At 55.1% G+C, this 18177-nt stretch overlaps 1 protein-coding gene across 1 annotated transcript in view; it reads left to right on the forward strand.

Moving 5' to 3' along the window:
- Positions 1-1972: 1972 nt before the first annotated feature.
- Positions 1973-18177, forward strand: part of LOC140719046 (integrin alpha-M-like) — a 58728-nt gene continuing 42523 nt past the window's right edge. Inside the window, exons 1-13 of the mRNA XM_073033411.1 lie at positions 1973-2481; positions 3215-3332; positions 4596-4702; positions 5242-5300; positions 12565-12679; positions 13213-13343; positions 13502-13647; positions 14155-14302; positions 14808-14952; positions 15930-16003; positions 16805-16931; positions 17306-17448; positions 17805-17942. Of these exons, the coding sequence (XP_072889512.1) occupies positions 2448-2481; positions 3215-3332; positions 4596-4702; positions 5242-5300; positions 12565-12679; positions 13213-13343; positions 13502-13647; positions 14155-14302; positions 14808-14952; positions 15930-16003; positions 16805-16931; positions 17306-17448; positions 17805-17942 (1485 nt within the window). The 5' untranslated portion in view covers positions 1973-2447. The remainder of the gene's footprint in view (positions 2482-3214; positions 3333-4595; positions 4703-5241; positions 5301-12564; positions 12680-13212; positions 13344-13501; positions 13648-14154; positions 14303-14807; positions 14953-15929; positions 16004-16804; positions 16932-17305; positions 17449-17804; positions 17943-18177) is intronic.

Raw genomic sequence — 18177 nt, forward strand, 5'->3', positions numbered from 1 at the left:
CAGCAGCACGTTCCCCATCACTGCGCCGTGTCTCCTGTCACTGTGGTTTCTTCCTGGAGACGGCAGATAGAACACTCTTTCTGCCGTCTCTCCACAGCCGGTTACACATCGGGAACCCGAGAACAGACATAAGGCTGTAGGGAGAACGCGGGGCCGTGAAAGTTTAAGGACTGACACAAGGCTGTAGGGAGGGAGCGGGCAGCGGAAGTGGTTTGTGGATTGAGGCGGGGGGAGGGGGCAGAGCGGGGCAGTGAAATTAATTTGGGTGCTGAAACAGGTTATGGGGTGAGCGGAGCAGTGAGATTATTTTGGGGACCGACATGGGTCTATGTGATGAGAGCGGTACAGTGAGATTATTTTGGGGACCGACATGGGTCTATGTGATGAGAGCGGTACAGTGAGATTATTGAGGACTGGACGGAGCTGTGGAGTGAGAGCGGGGCAGCAGGATGAGTTTGGGGGGCTAACACAGGGCTGTAGGGAGAGAACGGGTCAATGGGGTTAGTTGGGGCTGATGTGTGGTTGCGGGAAGAAAGAGTGGGATCACATATTTCATTCTCACACAATCTGAAACTTCCCGAAGGCTGGACAATTCATTGAACCTCTGATTAATAGCTGAGCGTTTGCAATGAATCGCCCCCCACTGACACGCGAGGAATGCAAAATCTCTCCATTAATTGTTGACCCGTCACACAATCTCCATTAGTCAGTATCGAGCATTCTGTCCCACGTCTGGCCGTCTCTACCTGCACTTCCCACAGAACCGGGCGCCACAAGCAGAGAGAACGCCACAGTGCTGGGGGGAGGGGGGGGGAGGGGACGGTGGTGGAAGGTTAGGAGATAGGAAGCTCTGCGGGAACATTGAGAGGAGGACATGCGCACCGCAGGGGAGGGGTCAAGGAGGGTGCCAGCTCGGCGGGAAGGGTAAAGAGGGGGGAGGTAGCATCACAGTCGACGGGGGACGGCGAGGAAAGGAGAACGGTGGGAGTGGGAAGGGTAGGGAGAACGGTGTCCAGTGGGACGGGCTGGAGTGGAGGGAGGGGCAGGGAGGGGGGAACTCCCATTTACCAAACCCTCCTGATCGAAATAATCTACCCCAAAACAAAACCGTGAATAGCTGGGAGACTGCTGCAGGATGAAGCCTAGCGATGTAGATCGGGGGAAGTAAAGATGGAGGGAATTCGGGGGGGGGGGGAAGATAGTTAATTTTTGTAGAACGGTGATCCGAAGTGCACCACACAGCAATGGAAGGGGGCAGGGCTGGAGCGATAGTGAGAGACTGAGAAAGAGGAAGTAAGAGGGAGGTGGAGTTAGAAAGCGAGATGGAGAAGGAGAGGGGATGGGCAGAGGGTGAGAAGTGGGAAGGGGAGAGAGAGTTGGAGAGACTGATACCTGGGATAAGGAAAGTGAGAGGGGGACATGAAGACAGAAGGAGGGAGATAGAGAGGGGCTGAGATGAGGAGCAGGGGATGAGGGGAGAGACGGAGAAAAATAGAGAGGGCTCGAGACGGAGGAGAGGAGAGAGAGGCGGATGAGGGAGGAGTGGTGAGAGTGGGAGCAGAGAATGAGAGAGAGAGATGAGGAACGAGTGGGGTATTCTGACTGAGACACAGGTCAGTGTACAAATACCCTCAGAGAGTGACTGGTTACCACCCGCCCCCACACACCCTGAAACCCACCACCACTGAAACCTAATCTCTGACCTATCTCTCGAGTCCTTGCCGATTTCAGGCTTTGGAGGGAGGACAACCGGACATGTTATGAAGATCTGAAAGACTAAACAGCTCTAACTGGCCTCAGGATCTTCCGTAGCTCAGACCACCTGCAGGGACTCTGACTTCTTCAGGTCAAGTGAACAGCATCAACTTTGCACCCACCTCCCGTTCACTTTCAAACCAGTCTGGTCTTTTAGTAGTTGCAGATCGATAGCGATCGCTCCCCCCGTCCCTGCTCTCCCCTATTCTCCCTCCCGCCTCGCTGCCCTCCCTCCCCTACGCTCAATCTCCCTCAGCGCTACTTCCTCCCACCTTCCTCTGCAATTCCTCCTTCCACACCACTCCCCCCACCTCGCGTTCACTACAACCTCTCCGGCCCTCTCTCTTCCCTGCTTCCTCTTCATCCGCTCTCCCTCTCACGCAGCGCACCTTCTTCAGCCCTCCCTCCTCATTTCCCGTCCCTCGACGATTCCTAATCACCACCCCTCCTCTGGCTCACTCTCCCTCCTGCTAGGCCACCCCTCCCACTGTTACGTGCTCTTACTGCCCGTCGTCACTGCTTCGGAGGCGAGGCCAGAGTTAATTATCGCATTGCCGGCGCCCAAGTTTTGCTTCCTGCCTGTGAAATGTTCTGCTCGCACGGAAGCCAGTGATTTACATCAAACCATTTGCTCCGTCTCTGGACTCTCGGGAATCCTCTAGAGCTTGAGAGGACCTTAGTCCCTGGAAATCATGTTACTCCTGGTGATGGTCTGCTTCTGTGTGGGTAAGTTTTCCTTCTTCCCTCGCTCCTTCCCCTCCGCCCCTCCCAAGGCGACTATCCCTCAGTGTGCGGCGCTGTTCCACTCGGGGGTGTGTGTGTGTGTGTGTGTGTGTGTGTGTGTTTGTGTTTGTCTGTGTGTGTTTGTTTATCTGTGTGTGTGTGTGTGTGTTTGTTTATCTGTGTGTGTGTGTGTTTGTTTATCTGTGTGTGTGTGTGTGTTTGTTTATCTGTGTGTGTGTGTGTTTGTGTTTTTCTGTGTGTGTGTGTCTGTGTGTGTGAGTGTGTGTGTTTGTGTTTGTCTGTGTGTGTGTGTGTGTGTCTGTGTGTGTGTGTGTCTGTGTGTGTGTGTGCGTGTGTGTGAGTGTGTGTGTTTGCGTCTGTTTATCTGTGTGTGCGTTTGTGTGTCTGTGTGTGTGTGTGTGTGTCTGTGTGTGTGTGTTTGTTTATCTGTGTGAGTGTGTGTGTTTGTGTTTGTTTATCTGTGTGTGTGTGTGTGTGTCTGTGTGTGTGTGTTTGTTTATCTGTGTGAGTGTGTGTGTTTGTGTTTGTTTATCTGTGTGTGTGTGTGTGTGTGTGTGTGTGTGTGTGTGTGTGTGTGTGAGTGTGTGTGTGTGTGTGTGTGTGTGTGTGTGTGTGTGTCTGTCTGTCTGTCTGTTTGTGCGCGCCTTTGTGTGTACTGTACATGCCACGCACCAGGCCAACTCACGGTCACCCTTACTCCCTCCCTCTTCTCCAGCCCCGCTGCCCCTCGTTGGGTTTAATGTAGAGACCGAGCAGCCGGTGACGTTCTCCCGGGACGATCTGTCACAGTTCGGCTACAGCCTCACCCTCTTCAGGGGTAACCCAAACAACTGGTAGGTGGATTCATCCGGCACAACAGCCCTCACTCCTAAACACAGCACTCATTCGGAAACAACTCCTTGTTCCGATATACCCGGCCCCCTTCGCTCCGACATTCTTCGTCACTCTGACACTCCCTCCTCACTCCACTCAGTCCGACACTATCCCCTCACTCCCCTTCCCTCCGTTTATCCCCCTCATCCTTCACTCATTCTGACTCTATGCCTCGCTCCAACACTCCGCCCTCATTATCCTCTCACTCCACTCGCGCCTTCTCACTCGGACACTCCAGCTTCACTCCGTATATACCCTCATTGCTCCCTCATTTTGACTCTCTCCCTCATTCCAACACTCCATCTCACTATCCGCTCACTCCATTGACACCTCCTCACTGCAGCACTCTACCCTTCCTAATCCCTCTCTCTATTGACGCCTCTTCAGTCTAACACCACCGTCAGTCCGTCACTACCCCTTCACTCTGACAACCTATCCCTCTCCCCCTCATTCCCCTCACTCTTTCTTCACTCTCCCTTCATTCCCCACCCTCCCCCAACTACCCAGGTCTTCTTACTCCCCCTTCAATCCACACACCTGTTACACCGATCTTCTCCCGCCCTCACTCCCCTCACTCCCAACACTGCCCCTCACTCTTCCCTTATTCTGAGACTCTTCCTCACTGCCCCTCACTTCGACACCCCTCTCAACTCTCCTCAATTTCCACTATTCCCCCTTGGTCCCTACATCACTACTCACTCCAACACTCCTTTCACTCACCCGACTCCCCACACATCCCCTTTACACCAGCACTCTCCCTACGCTCCAATACTATCCCCTTACTCTCCACACTAACCCCGACACACTCCTTCACACACCCTCCATTCACTCTCGCAACTCTCCACACTCTTCTCGCTCTGACACCCCTTCTCTCTGCCCCCTCACAGCGATCACTCGCAGCTCACTCTCCCTCACTCCTCAGAGCCCCCCATCTCATCTCCCACTGTCCAGCCTCACTCTACTCCGACACACTCTGGTGAGGGATGGACAGGGCAGGACAGAATGGAAGTACGGGTAATGAGGAGAGTGGACGCAGGGCGACGAGAAGTGAGAGAGTGGGAGGAGTGGTGAGCACGGAGGGGCGGTAGAGAGAGAGGGAGAGGGGCGAGGAGGGCGGGAGATATCGGGTGTCTGAGGAAGGGATTATGGAGAACCAAGGCCCCGACGTCTTCCCTTCCTCCATCTCCCTTGTCCACCTGATAACGCCACTTGGACTATAACAGGATCCTGGTGGGTGCGCCTCACTCAAAGGACGTGAATGGAGTGCAGACGGGAGCCGTGTACAAGTGTCGGTACGGAGACAGGAGATGTGAAAAACTCAACCTTGACGGTAAGGGTAACACCTTCTCACTCTGAATGACTAGGGCGTGAGAGGGAAGGGCTTCATGAAGCGAGGAAGAGGAAGGGGAGGTAAGCAGGGATGAGGTAGGAGAGACCACGATTAGGGAGGGACAGGGAGGAAGGGTACGAAGGAAGGGGCGGTGGAGGAGGTGGGGGGGAATGTGGAGGCTGGGAGAGGGAGTTCGAGGCTGTAGAGAGAGCGAGGGTCTGTGAAGAGGGAGATGGAGGGGCAGCGAGGAGTTAGAGTGGGAAGGGCGCTGAGGAAGGGAGAAGCGAGGAGAAAGGGAGGGAGGGGTGTTGATGATGGAGGGAGTAGCGAGAATGGAGGGATCAGTAGGGGTAGCGAGGAGGGAGGGTGAGGGAGAAGAGGATTGCTGATGAGAGGGAGTGGAATAGATGGTGAGGTGGAATTGAGGAGGGAGCACGGTCTATTGAACATTCAGACTGAAACTTCACATTTACCAAGTATAATATATCTGTTTAAATAAAACCTATTCACTTGGTTCCTTACTGATTGTTTGCAAATAGCTCCAAAAGGAACAAATAATCTCGGACTTTCGATGACAGCAGGTGATAATTCTGGCCTTGTAAGTATCCATGCCGTCCCGTCACACACTCCCGGGGTCAGACACAGAGTGAAACTCCCTCCACACCGTCCCGTCACACACTCCCGGGGTCAGACACAGAGTGAAACTCCCTCCACACCGTCCCGTCACACACTCCCAGGGTCAGAAACAGAGTTAAGCTCCCTCCACACCGTCCCGTCACACACTCCGGGGTCAGACACAGAGTGAATCTCCCTCCACACCGCCCCATCACACACTCCGGGGTCAGACACACAGTGAAGGTCCCTCCGCACCGCCCCATCACACACTCCGGGGTCAGACACAGAGTGAATCTCCCTCCACACCGCCCCATCACACACTCCGGGGTCAGACACACAGTGAAGGTCCCTCCGCACCGCCCCATCACACACTCCGGGGTCAGACACAGAGTGAATCTCCCTCCACACCGCCCCATCACACACTCCGGGGTCAGACACACAGTGAAGGTCCCTCCGCACCGTCCTGTCACGCTGTCCTAGGGAAGCAGACACTCGCTTTCCAATCGAACCTTGGCAGGATGGTGCTCGGGACAGCCCGTGAGATGTCTTTGTTTCGCCGCTACCCCCACCGCAATACTGCCCGGACCCTGGTCTCTGTCAGTTCTGTGTGGGTGAGCACACAAGCTGGGTTCAGGAGGAAGTCTTCTGAAAAATGGAGAAGCTGACGGTATCAAGAATGGCGAAAGAAAGGGCAGGAAGCATGACAAAATATTCTAAAAATACATAGGGACGGGAAGTGACCAAGTGCAGCTCGAATACGGTGGAAAAAATTAGTCTATTGTTGCTTTTCTGACCTGGGCAGGACCTTCGCAGTGAGCGACTGGGACCTGGGGAGTGTAGTAGAACAGGGGTACATTATTCCCTGAGCAGGTAGACCGGCCGTCATCGACTAGGGAGCTGACTACAGGAGTTGGGATGCTATGTTGCAGTTTTATAAGACATTAACGAGGCTTCACTTTGATTATTATGCCGAGCTTTGGCCGCCCCGCTATAGGAAAGATGCCATTATACTGTAACGCATGCCAAGGAGATTTACGAAGACGTTTAATCAGGACTGGAAAGGAAGGGGGTTTAGGGAGGGGGTGGGGTGGGGGTGGGGTGAACGGGGGCAAGTTGTGAGGTGTCAGGTGGAGTCTGGAGGTTTAGGGAAGGGGGTGGGGTGAAGGTGGGGGTGGGGTGAACGGGGGCAAGTTGTGAGGTGACAGGTGGAGTCTGGGGGTTTAGGGAAGGGGGTGGGGTTTAGGGAAGGGGGTGAAGGTGGGGGTGGGGTGAACGGGGGCAAGTTGTGAGGTGACAGGTGGAGTCTGGGGGTTTAGGGAAGGGGGTGAAGGTGGGGGTGGGGTGAACGGGGGCAAGCTGTGAGGTGACAGGTGGAGTCTGGGGGTTTAGGGAAGGGGGTGGGGTGAAGGTGGGGGTGGGGTGAACGGGGGCAAGTTGTGAGGTGACAGGTGGAGTCTGGGGGTTTAGGGAAGGGGGTGGGGTGGGGGTGGGGTGGGGGTGGGGTGGGGTGAACGGGGGCAAGTTGTGAGGTGACAGGTGGAGTCTGGGGGTTTAGGGAAGGGGGTGGGGTGGGGGTGGGGTGAACGGGGGCAAACTGTGAGGTGACAGGTGGAGTCTGGGGGTTTAGGGAAGGGGGTGAAGGTGGGGGTGGGGTGAACGGGGGCAATCTGTGAGGTGACAGGTGGAGTCTGGGGGTTTAGGGAAGGGGGTGAAGGTGGGGGTGGGGTGAACGGGGGCAAGTTGTGAGGTGACAGGTGGAGTCTGGGGGTTTAGGGAAGGGGGTGAAGGTGGGGGTGGGGTGAACGGGGGCAAGTTGTGCGGTGACAGGTGGAGTCTGGGGGTTTAGGGAAGGGGGTGGGGTGAAGGTGGGGTGAACGGGGGCAAGTTGTGAGGTGACAGGTGGAGTCTGGGGGTTTAGGGAAGGGGGTGAAGGTGGGGGTGGGGTGAACGGGGGCAAGTTGTGAGGTGACAGGTGGAGTCTGGGGGTTTAGGGAAGGGGGTGAAGGTGGGGGTGGGGTGAACGGGGGCAAGTTGTGAGGTGACAGGTGGAGTCTGGGGGTTTAGGGAAGGGGGTGGGGTGGGGGTGGGGTGAACGGGGGCAAGTTGTGAGGTGACAGGTGGAGTCTGGGGGTTTAGGGAAGGGGGTGAAGGTGGGGGTGGGGTGAACGGGGGCAAGTTGTGAGGTGACAGGTGGAGTCTGGGGGTTTAGGGAAGGGGGTGAAGGTGGGGGTGGGGTGAACGGGGGCAAGTTGTGAGGTGACAGGTGGAGTCTGGGGGTTTAGGGAAGGGGGTGGGGTGAACGGGGGCAAGTTGTGAGGTGACAGGTGGAGTCTGGGGGTTTAGGGAAGGGGGTGAAGGTGGGGGTGGGGTGAACGGGGGCAAGTTGTGAGGTGACAGGTGGAGTCTGGGGGTTTAGGGAGGGGGTGGGGTGGGGGTGGGGTGAACGGGGGCAAGTTGTGAGGTGACAGGTGGAGTCTGGGGGTTTAGGGAAGGGGGTGGGGGTGAAGGTGGGGGTGGGGTGAACGGGGGCAAGTTGTGAGGTGACAGGTGGAGTCTGGGGGTTTAGGGAAGGGGGTGGGGGTGAAGGTGGGGGTGGGGTGAACGGGGGCAAGTTGTGAGGTGACAGGTGGAGTCTGGGGGTTTAGGGAAGGGGGGTGGGGTGGGGGTGGGGTGAACGGGGGCAAGTTGTGAGGTGACAGGTGGAGTCTGGGGGTTTAGGGAAGGGGGTGGGGGTGAAGGTGGGGGTGGGGTGAACGGGGGCAAGTTGTGAGGTGACAGGTGGAGTCTGGGGGTTTAGGGAAGGGGGTGGGGTGGGGGTGGGGTGAACGGGGGCAATCTGTGAGGTGACAGGTGGAGTCTGGGGGTTTAGGGAAGGGGGGTGAAGGTGGGGGTGGGGTGAACGGGGGCAAGTTGTGAGGTGACAGGTGGAGTCTGGGGGTTTAGGGAAGGGGGTGAAGGTGGGGGTGGGGTGAACGGGGGCAAGTTGTGAGGTGACAGGTGGAGTCTGGGGGTTTAGGGAAGGGGGGTGAAGGTGGGGGTGGGGTGAACGGGGGCAAGTTGTGAGGTGACAGGTGGAGTCTGGGGGTTTAGGGAAGGGGGTGAAGGTGGGGGTGGGGTGAACGGGGGCAAGTTGTGAGGTGACAGGTGGAGTCTGGGGGTTTAGGGAAGGGGGGTGAAGGTGGGGGTGGGGTGAACGGGGGCAAGTTGTGAGGTGACAGGTGGAGTCTGGGGGTTTAGGGAAGGGGGTGAAGGTGGGGGTGGGGTGGGGTGAACGGGGGCAAGTTGTGAGGTGACAGGTGGAGTCTGGGGGTTTAGGGAAGGGGGTGGGGTGGGGGTGGGGTGAACGGGGGCAAGTTGTGAGGTGACAGGTGGAGTCTGGGGGTTTAGGGAAGGGGGTGAAGGTGGGGGTGGGGTGAACGGGGGCAAGTTGTGAGGTGACAGGTGGAGTCTGGGGGTTTAGGGAAGGGGGTGGGGTGAAGGTGGGGGTGGGGTGAACGGGGGCAAGTTGTGAGGTGACAGGTGGAGTCTGGGGGTTTAGGGAAGGGGGTGGGGTTTAGGGATGGGGGTGAAGGTGGGGGTGGGGTGAACGGGGGCAAGTTGTGAGGTGACAGGTGGAGTCTGGGGGTTTAGGGAAGGGGGTGGGGTGAAGGTGGGGGTGGGGTGAACGGGGGCAAGCTGTGAGGTGACAGGTGGAGTCTGGGGGTTTAGGGAAGGGGGTGGGGTGGGGGTGGGGTGAACGGGGGCAAGTTGTGAGGTGACAGGTGGAGTCTGGGGGTTTAGGGAAGGGGGTGGGGTGGGGGTGGGGTGAACGGGGGCAAGTTGTGAGGTGACAGGTGGAGTCTGGGGGTTTAGGGAAGGGGGTGGGGTGGGGGTGGGGTGAACGGGGGCAATCTGTGAGGTGACAGGTGGAGTCTGGGGGTTTAGGGAAGGGGGTGGGTGGGGGTGGGGTGAACGGGGGCAAGTTGTGAGGTGACAGGTGGAGTCTGGGGGTTTAGGGAAGGGGGTGAAGGTGGGGGTGGGGTGAACGGGGGCAAGTTGTGAGGTGACAGGTGGAGTCTGGGGGTTTAGGGAAGGGGGTGGGTGGGGGTGGGGGTGAACGGGGGCAAGTTGTGAGGTGACAGGTGGAGTCTGGGGGTTTAGGGAAGGGGGTGGGTGGGGGTGGGGTGAACGGGGGCAAGTTGTGAGGTGACAGGTGGAGTCTGGGGGTTTAGGGAAGGGGGTGAAGGTGGGGGTGGGGTGAACGGGGGCAAGCTGTGAGGTGACAGGTGAAGTCTGGGGGTTTAGGGAAGGGGGTGAAGGTGGGGGTGGGGTGAACGGGGGCAAGCTGTGAGGTGACAGGTGGAGTCTGGGGGTTTAGGGAAGGGGGTGGGGTTTAGGGAAGGGGGATGAAGCCAGGATCTGATGACATGAGGAAAAGGTAAAAGGCTGGAGAATAAGGAATTTGATAGGATCTGAGATTATTCCCTCACTTCCCAACAGTCCTTCCAGGTGAGACAACACTTCACCTGCGAATCTGCTGGGGTCGCTGATTGTATCCGGTGCTCCCGAAGCATCATTTGTGGAACCCGACGTAGACTGGGGGACCGCTTTGTCGAGCGCATTCGCTCTATCGGCAGCAAACAGGATTGTTTATTTATTGAGATGAGCGAGGAATACGCCTCCTAGCCCTTCGACCCACGCTGCCGTACTGCCTAGCAATCCCTCGACTCCCAACCTAACCACAGGACAATGCACAGAACCAATTAACCTGCCAACCGATACGCCTTCGGACTGTGGGGAGACACCAGAGGGCGGGATGGGGTGGTGGGGAACCACGTGGTCACAGGGAGCGCATACAAACTCCTTACAGGCAGCGACGGGATTTGAACCTGTACTATAAAGCGTTGTGCTAACCACTGTGTTACAGTGCCGTCCTAGATTGCTCCGTGGCCAACCAATTTAACCCCAATTCCCATCCCTATCCCAATATGTCAGTCCACGGACTAATCTACTGCCACAATGACGCCACTCTCGGGTTGGAAACGCAACCCTCATATTCTGATCGAGAAGCTTCCAACCTGATGGCATATGAACTTCCATTTCCTCTAAGTTCCTGCAATTATCCCTCTTCTCAATTCCTTCTTCTTGCACTCCCACTCTTCTCACTTGCCACTTGCCCGCGGTGATTCTCCTCCTGGCCTTTCTACCATGGACAACTCTCCTCTCCTTTTTCCCTTTCCTTTCCAGTTCTGATGGAGGGTCTCGGCCAGAAATGTTGACTGTTTATTCATTTCCTTATTTACTGCATGGCCTGCTGATTTCCGCCAGCATTTTGAATGTGATTTTCCGGATCTGTAGGATCTCCTTTTTACGAGGATGTTGCCGGTTTGAGGACTGAATGATGGAGAAAGATATTACGCAGCTTGGGACTTTCTGTCTTGGAGCGTGGGAGACTGAGAGATGACCTTGTAGTAGAGTCCCAGAGATATTCAGCTCATAAGTAGGGGGGCTAACTCAGAAACTGGGGGTATGTCAGAAGCAGGATACTACATACAAAGAGAGGTGGATGCCTGGAATGCAGTGCTGGGGGCGGTGGTAGAGAGAGATCCATTAGGAACATATAAGAGACTTGCATAGACACGCGGATGAAAAAAAAATGGAGGGCTACGTGGAAGGGAAGCGTTAGAATGATCTTGGGGTGGGTTAAAAAGTGAGCACAAAATCGCATGCGGAAGAGCCTGTACTGAGCGGTGCTATGCTATGATCTAAAGTTTAAATTTAAAGTCAGAGCACGTGATCTAAAGGAGAAGCTGTGCGGACCGGAACTGGTTTTCTCAATTCCCCAACCCTGAGAAAGAAGAATGTGGCATCCAACTCTCTCTGTCTCTCGTGGTTTTATTTCCTTCTGTATCCGCCCAGGAGGAACTGAAATGCTTGCAAAAATAAAGCAGCCACGATGAGTGTTGGCGAACTAAGTCGGAACCTGTTTTATAACCCGACTGTTCTCGAATCACCGTCTTCTTATCTTCTTGCACTCAGTCACCTCTCACCTTTCTTCATTAGACTTGTCTCTCATCTGGGCAGCATCCTGGTGAATCTGTACCTGTCGTGAGTGTCCTTTAAACGTTGTTAATGTTCCTGCCTCAACCACTTCCTCTGGCAGCTCCTTCCTTATGCGGACCACCCTCTGGGTGAAAAAGTTGCTCCACTGATCGCCATTAAATCTCTTCCCTTCCACCTTGAACCTGTGTCCCCGGCTCCCCGATTCTCCAAACTTGTTGGAATGTAACTTTACCCCACCTGTGCCCCTCGTGGTTTTACACACCCCTGAGTCTCCTACGCTCCAAGTAATAAAGTCCCAACCTGCTCAACCTCTCTCCGTAACTCAGTCCCTCGAATTACGGCAACATCCCCGTAAATCTCCTCTGCACTCTTCCCAGCTCAATCACAATAACAAGACTGACTGCATTAACGGGTCGACCCCCACCTAGTCCTTCAATAATCTGAATCGACTTCCGAGGAAAGGCAAAATGGGGCGGCAGGGTGGTCTAATGGGATACCAGAGGTCCAATGGGACGAATGACCTCGTCCCCTGGAACGTTTCGAGATCTACAGGGGGAAATCGAGCGGTCACTTTGCAGCTGATTTCAGTAAAAGACACCACGAAATAGAGTCAAAATAGAAGCGGAACTTTCACCCGAATGAGGAACCCAAACGACTTTTTAAAAAGAGGCCCCCGAGTTGTTGGTGTGTACAGGGGAAGTTAAAAGCCGCTTTATAACTCGCCTTGTTTAGAGATATATATATAAAACCGGGAGATCGCAGCGATCAGGGCCAGGGCTGGGGGAGGGGGAAGAAGGGGATAGAATAAGTTTCAGACAGAGGGCATCACTTGGGATGTTTTCAAGAAGCTCAGAGCCGAAATCATCTCGACTGATGAAATAATCAGTTACTCGCCCCGGTCTCCCCGACAGTATCGCTCTATTCACCGGGTTTACTCTAATAGGGCCGCCCAAATCGCTCGGATTACCGAAAATACCGTCCCGTAATCATACTCCCCTGTCAGACACAGAGTGAAAGTTAATCTTAGACTGTCCTATCACATACTCCTGGGTGAGAGATTCCGTAACGAGATAATATCTATCTTGCACTCCCACTGACTGGTGTTTGCCCCTCCCCCTCCCCCCCTCTCCCACGCTCCCTCTCTCTCTCTCTCCCTCTCCCTCTCCCCCTCTCTCTCTCTTCCTCTCTCTCTCCCTCTTTCCCAGGTCTGTGCCCCACGGTTCACCTATGAATGTTACACAAACACTTATATCAATGGATTCTGCTACACCGTCGATCGCACACTGACCACATTTTTAAGGATTCCTCGGGAACTTCCAGGTAATTCGGGGTTTTTCCGTCAATCCCAGGACATAGGGAAAGGGGTGGGGGGGTGCTGGGCACTTTGGCATTCCAGCTACCTGTGTGTGTGCGCGTGTCTCCCCTCCCTCCTTCTCTCTCACAAACATTGGCAAACACACACACACACACACTCTCTCTCTCTCTCTCACACACACACACACACACACTCTCTCTCTCTCTCTCTCACACACACACACACACACTCTCTCTCTCTCTCTCTCACACACACACACACACACTCACACACACACACACAGACACACACACACACCACACACACACACACACACACTCACACACACACACACAGACACACACACACACCACACACACACACACACAGACACACAGACACACACACACACACACCACACACACACACACACACACACACATATTCAGGAGCCGTCTGTGTCACCCTCAGTCAGGATGAGAGTGAGAGAGTCTGTGTACATGAAGCGCGCTGTCATGTCGTTACACTGACCCCTGCCTAATCCTCTCCCTCCCACCAGAATGCCCCAGGGTCCTGATCGACATGGCGTTCCTGATTGATGGATCCGGCAGTGTGAGTGACCAGGATTTCAGAAGAATGAAGGAGTTTGTGAAGGCCATAATGCGGAAGTTCAAAAACCAGGACACTCAGGTAATTCGTCGCGGGGAGCGGGTCTCTGTATCTCGCTGCCACCGACTCGCTGAGCTTCTCTGCGGTCTTGCTCCTGATTCCAGCGACTGCCGCCTCTCTTGTGTCTGCAGAATATCCCCAGGATCTCGTTTAATCTAAACTGTTTCCACGTTACACAGATCGCAGTGGTTCAGTTCAGTGACGACGCACGAAAGGAGTTTGATTTTAACGAATACAATAATGCTCGAGACAAGACAAGCCTTTTGAACAAAATTTATCAGTGGGATCAAGGAACTAACACACCAGGTGGAATCGGATTTGTGGCGTAAGTGTTAATGCCCCGGGAGGGGCGGTGAGGAGGGACGGTGCGCTGAAGGAAGGAAGGTGAGGAAAGAGGAGTAGTGTGAAGGGAGTGTTGTGGAAAAGGCATTAAGGAGGAGGGGATGTGAAGAGGGAGAGTGGTGAGGAGGGAGCGCTAAAACAGAAGTGGTGAACAGAGGGCCCCGGGAGGGTTGGTGAGATTGGAGCACTGTTGGAAAGGCAATGAAGGGGTTGAAAGTGCTGTGGAATGTGCGGCGAGGGAGGGAAGGAGAAGAGGGAGGAGAGGAAGGAGAGGCGCTGAGGAGGGAGTACCACATGAAGGATAAGGCGGTAAGGATGGGGAGAGCACCTCATGGTGAATGGTAAGGAGGGCCGGGCAACGAGGAAGGAGGAGCGATGATAGAGTGGAGGAGTGGTGAGGATGAATGAGGCCTAGGAGAAGGGCGGTGAGGAGGAAAGGGCGGGAGAAAGGGGCATCATGTATAGGTTTTAACGCAATATCCCTTCACAGTGACGAAATCTTCATACCAGCCTCTGGCGCAAGGGACTCGGCAAAACGAATACTGATCACCATCACCGATGGGGAGTCACAAAACAGAAACTTTGGACCAGCCATCGACGCCGCAGATCGAAAAAATATTATCCGTTATGCCATCGGGGTGAGACAGTAGATCACTTAGTCCACTTCATTCCGCGTCCAGCTCTGAAAAGCCTCCGCAACCATTGCATTAAAGCCTCTCGTGGTTCACCTTATCTCGTGCCTTCTATTAGACCACATACTCTGCATCCATTGCCTAAAAGCCTCTCGTGGTTCACCTTCTTCAATGCCTTTTGTTAGCCATTACACTACAAATAAGTCTCTCGAGAATCAATTTTTTCCAGTGTTCTGCTGGCCCAAACGTTTTACTTCAAATACCAGCAAGCCTTTCGTGGATCACCTTATTCAGTGCCTTCTGTTACATTCCTCATCCACTGCAAACAAGTCCCTCCTGGGTCACCTTATACAAAGACTTCTGTTGCCCCATACACGCTATATCCGCCCATAAGCCTCTCGTGTGTCACATTATGCAATGCCTCCTTCTAGTCTAAATACTCCTCATCCACTGCACCATCCCAGAAAGTACTTGCAATTCCCCGCAACAATTGCCCTTTTACCTTCCGAAGGTGGGGAGAGCGTTCAACAACTATCGAGCGAGGCAGGAGATCGAGAAAATCGCTTCACGGAAGGAAAATGTTTTCCAAGTCACTGACTTTCAAGCTCTGGACAGCATCAAGAATCAACTGCAGGAAAAGATATTTGCAATTGAAGGTAGCCAACACTGTTTAATCAAACTTGAAAGAGTTGTACAAAGTCAATGTCATTGTGGAGGAACAAGGGGATCTTGGGGTCCATAGATCCCTCAAAGCTGTGGCACAAGTTGATAGGATGGTTAAGAAGAATATGTTGCGTTGGCCTGCATTAGTCGGGGAACTGAGTTTGAGTGCTGCGAGATAACATTGCAGCTTTGGCCGCATTTGGAGTATCCTGCTCTGTTCTAATCGCTTCATTATAGGAAGGATGTGGACGCTTTAGAGAGGGCACAGAGGAGAATCTGCCTGAATTAGGGAGTGTGTCTTATGAGGATAGGTTTAGAGAGCTAGGGCTTATCTCTTTGAAGAGAAGGATGATAAGAGGTATCTTCATAGAGGTGTATAAGATTGTGAGAGGCATAGATAGAGTTTACAGCCAGCTCCTTTCTCCGAGGAGACAATAGGCAACACGAGGGGACATCCTTTTAAGGTCAGTGCAGGAATGTTTAGGTATGTAGGTCTTTGACTAGGGGAGTGGTGGGTGTCTGGAACACACTGCTGGGGATGGTGATTGTGGCTGATACAACAGATACATTTCAGAGACTCCCCCCTTCCCCGAACCTCCGTACACCCTTCGAAACGGTAGGTATCGGAGGCGCAGCCCGGGCGATGAGTGCTGGTGCGGTTTGTACACGGAGCGATCCGCGGTCACTGTATGCTGGTGGTAGAGGGGAGGAACCAGCTGTGTGGGAAGCTTTATCCAAGATGTTGTCGAGTCTCTCGAAAGTTCAAGGAGGACAGGAACTGTGGTGGACGTGGTGTGTACAGACCAACCCCACCTGGCGAAGTGACTGAAGTGCCCCCGTCACACCCTGACCCCTGTAGATAGGAGAATGGTGTGTAGCTGGACAAATCACGGTACCCCTGACCGATCAGCACCCACCGCCGGTCCGCCTTCCCCAGGGTTGACACTCCCTCTTGTGGTTTCTCCCGCAGGGACGAATCGGAAGGGGGTCAGCTCGTTCCAATTGGAGATGGCTCAGGAAGGACTTAGTTCATTGGTGACGTCCGTGAGTGGAAATAAGCACCTCTTGGGGGAGGGCGAGAGGGCGGTAGGTGAAACGGTCATAGATGTGGGTGCGGAGATGTCCAAGGATAGAGTAGGGGGTTGGGAGCGCCGTAGGAGGGTAAGTGGATGATGTAGTGAAAAGCGAGCGTCTTTGAAGAGAGCACTTTGAGGAAGGGATGGAGCAAGAGCGAGAGGAGTGGGAGCTGAGGATGGCGGAGGGAGGGGTGCCGAGGGGAAGCGAGCGCCGCGGGAGGGAACAGTAAGGAGGGAAGCGAGCTGACGAAGGAGGGGACTTCGCGGGAGGAAACAGCGGGGACTCAGGGCGCACAGGTGCTACGGGAAGAAAGGGGGGAAGTAGGGAAGCATTGGACGTGTGGAGCGATGGAGGAGCTGGTGAGGAGGGAGGGATGGCAAGGAGTGCCAGGATATAGGAGGAGCTGAAGAGGCAGAGAGCGCTGAGGGAGGGGTGCTGAGAAGGAGGGCTGACGAGGAGAGATGAAGGAGACCCGAAGAGTGAGGCAGCCGCGAGGCGAGAGGGGGAGGCGAGAAGGAGGAAACACCACGGGAGAGGCAGCGAGGAATGAGCGATGTCAAGGAGGGACGGAAGCATGCAAAGAGAGACAGGGAAGGAAGGGCACCTTAGGGAGGGGCATTGAGGAGGGAGGGGCGGCACAATGAGAGAGGTGGTAAGGAGGAACGAACGGTGAAGTGGAAGGAGCAGGTAGGAAAGACCAAACCGACGTGCGCACCGTTTCTTGACTAACGTCTCACCTCCTCCTTCCTTCCCTCTCCCCTCATTCAGAACGCTTTCGTTCTTGGGGCGGCTGGAGCGTACGACTGGTCGGGAGGGTTGTTTCAGATCCATTTGGACAACAAGGTCTTCATCAACGAGACCCAGGGCCAGGAGGACATGAAAAATTCTTATCTGGGTGAGAGGGGGCAGTGCGAGGCGGCCACGGAAACGGGAAGGGGGGTAGAGATCACAGAGACGGGGAAGCGTGCAGGGAAGGGCCACCGAATCGAGCAGGAATGTATGGGAGGAACCGAGTCACAGAGACGGGGAGTCTGGAAAGGTCTGGGATAGTTAGCAACTGTCTGGAATAGCCGGAGACGGTCTGGAATGGTCTAGGATAGTTTGCCACAGGCCGGGATGGTCCAGCAAGACCTGGGAAGACATGGGAAAACTGGGAATGTCCGGCGTAGTCCGGGAAATTCTGGTAAGCTTTTGGAAGACCAAGTTAGACCAAGAAGAAGGAGCTGGAAAACTAAGACAGTAAGACCAGCCCTGCTCCTGTCTTCCCAGGATACAGCATGAGGGAGGCAAAGAGCTCGTCTGGAACGTTTTACGTAGTGGGAGCCCCCCGCTACAGACACCGGGGCCTGGTCCTAGTCTACCATCAGAAGTGGAAAGGATCGAGACACGTGGAGAGAATCGCGTGGGAGCAGGTGAGATCCTCCTCTTTCTTCGACAACCCTTCCCCTCTGGTTCTCCTCCCCCCTCCCCACCGCTTTCCCTCTTCACCGCGTTGCCTCGCTAACCCTCACTCTCCCTCCTCACTCACTCCCTCTCACCTCGCTGTCCACTACCCTGCGTCCTCATCCTCCCCCAACCCGCAGTTCACTGCACAGCGCTCAATCAATCCCTCCCACCTCAAAGCCCCTTCCTCTCCTCTCTCCTCATCACGTCTCCGTCACCCCAACTTCTTACTTCCCCTTCCGATGCCTCCCTCCGCGGGTCTCTTCCCTCCCATTTCGCCATCCCTCCCTTGCCGAAGCACACTGAGGTCACGCTGTATTGACAGATCGGGTCGTACTTTGGCGCGGAACTGTGCCCGGTGGATCTGACGGGAGATGGATTAACGGACCTGGTGCTGGTGGGCGCCCCCCTGCACAGGGGGCAGGACACTGGGGGGATGGTATCTGTCTACAAGTTTCTAGAGGTATGTCCAAACTGAGGGAGAGGGTGGAGAGGGGCGGAGGCTGGAGGGTAAGTGCAGAGGAGAGGGAGGAGGGAATGGGGAGATGTAGGAAAGGAACTGGAGGGAAGAGAGGGGAAGGAAGGGACGGGTGGGGAAGGAGGAGAGGGAGACGGAACGATGGGGGAACGAAGGGTTGGAAGGAGGGATGACAGGAGGGAGAGAGACAGAGATGGAAACAGTGTCTCCCTGAAACACC

The sequence above is a fragment of the Hemitrygon akajei genome, chromosome 31 (genome assembly GCF_048418815.1).
Source record: "Hemitrygon akajei chromosome 31, sHemAka1.3, whole genome shotgun sequence".
Classification (NCBI taxonomy): domain Eukaryota; kingdom Metazoa; phylum Chordata; class Chondrichthyes; order Myliobatiformes; family Dasyatidae; genus Hemitrygon; species Hemitrygon akajei.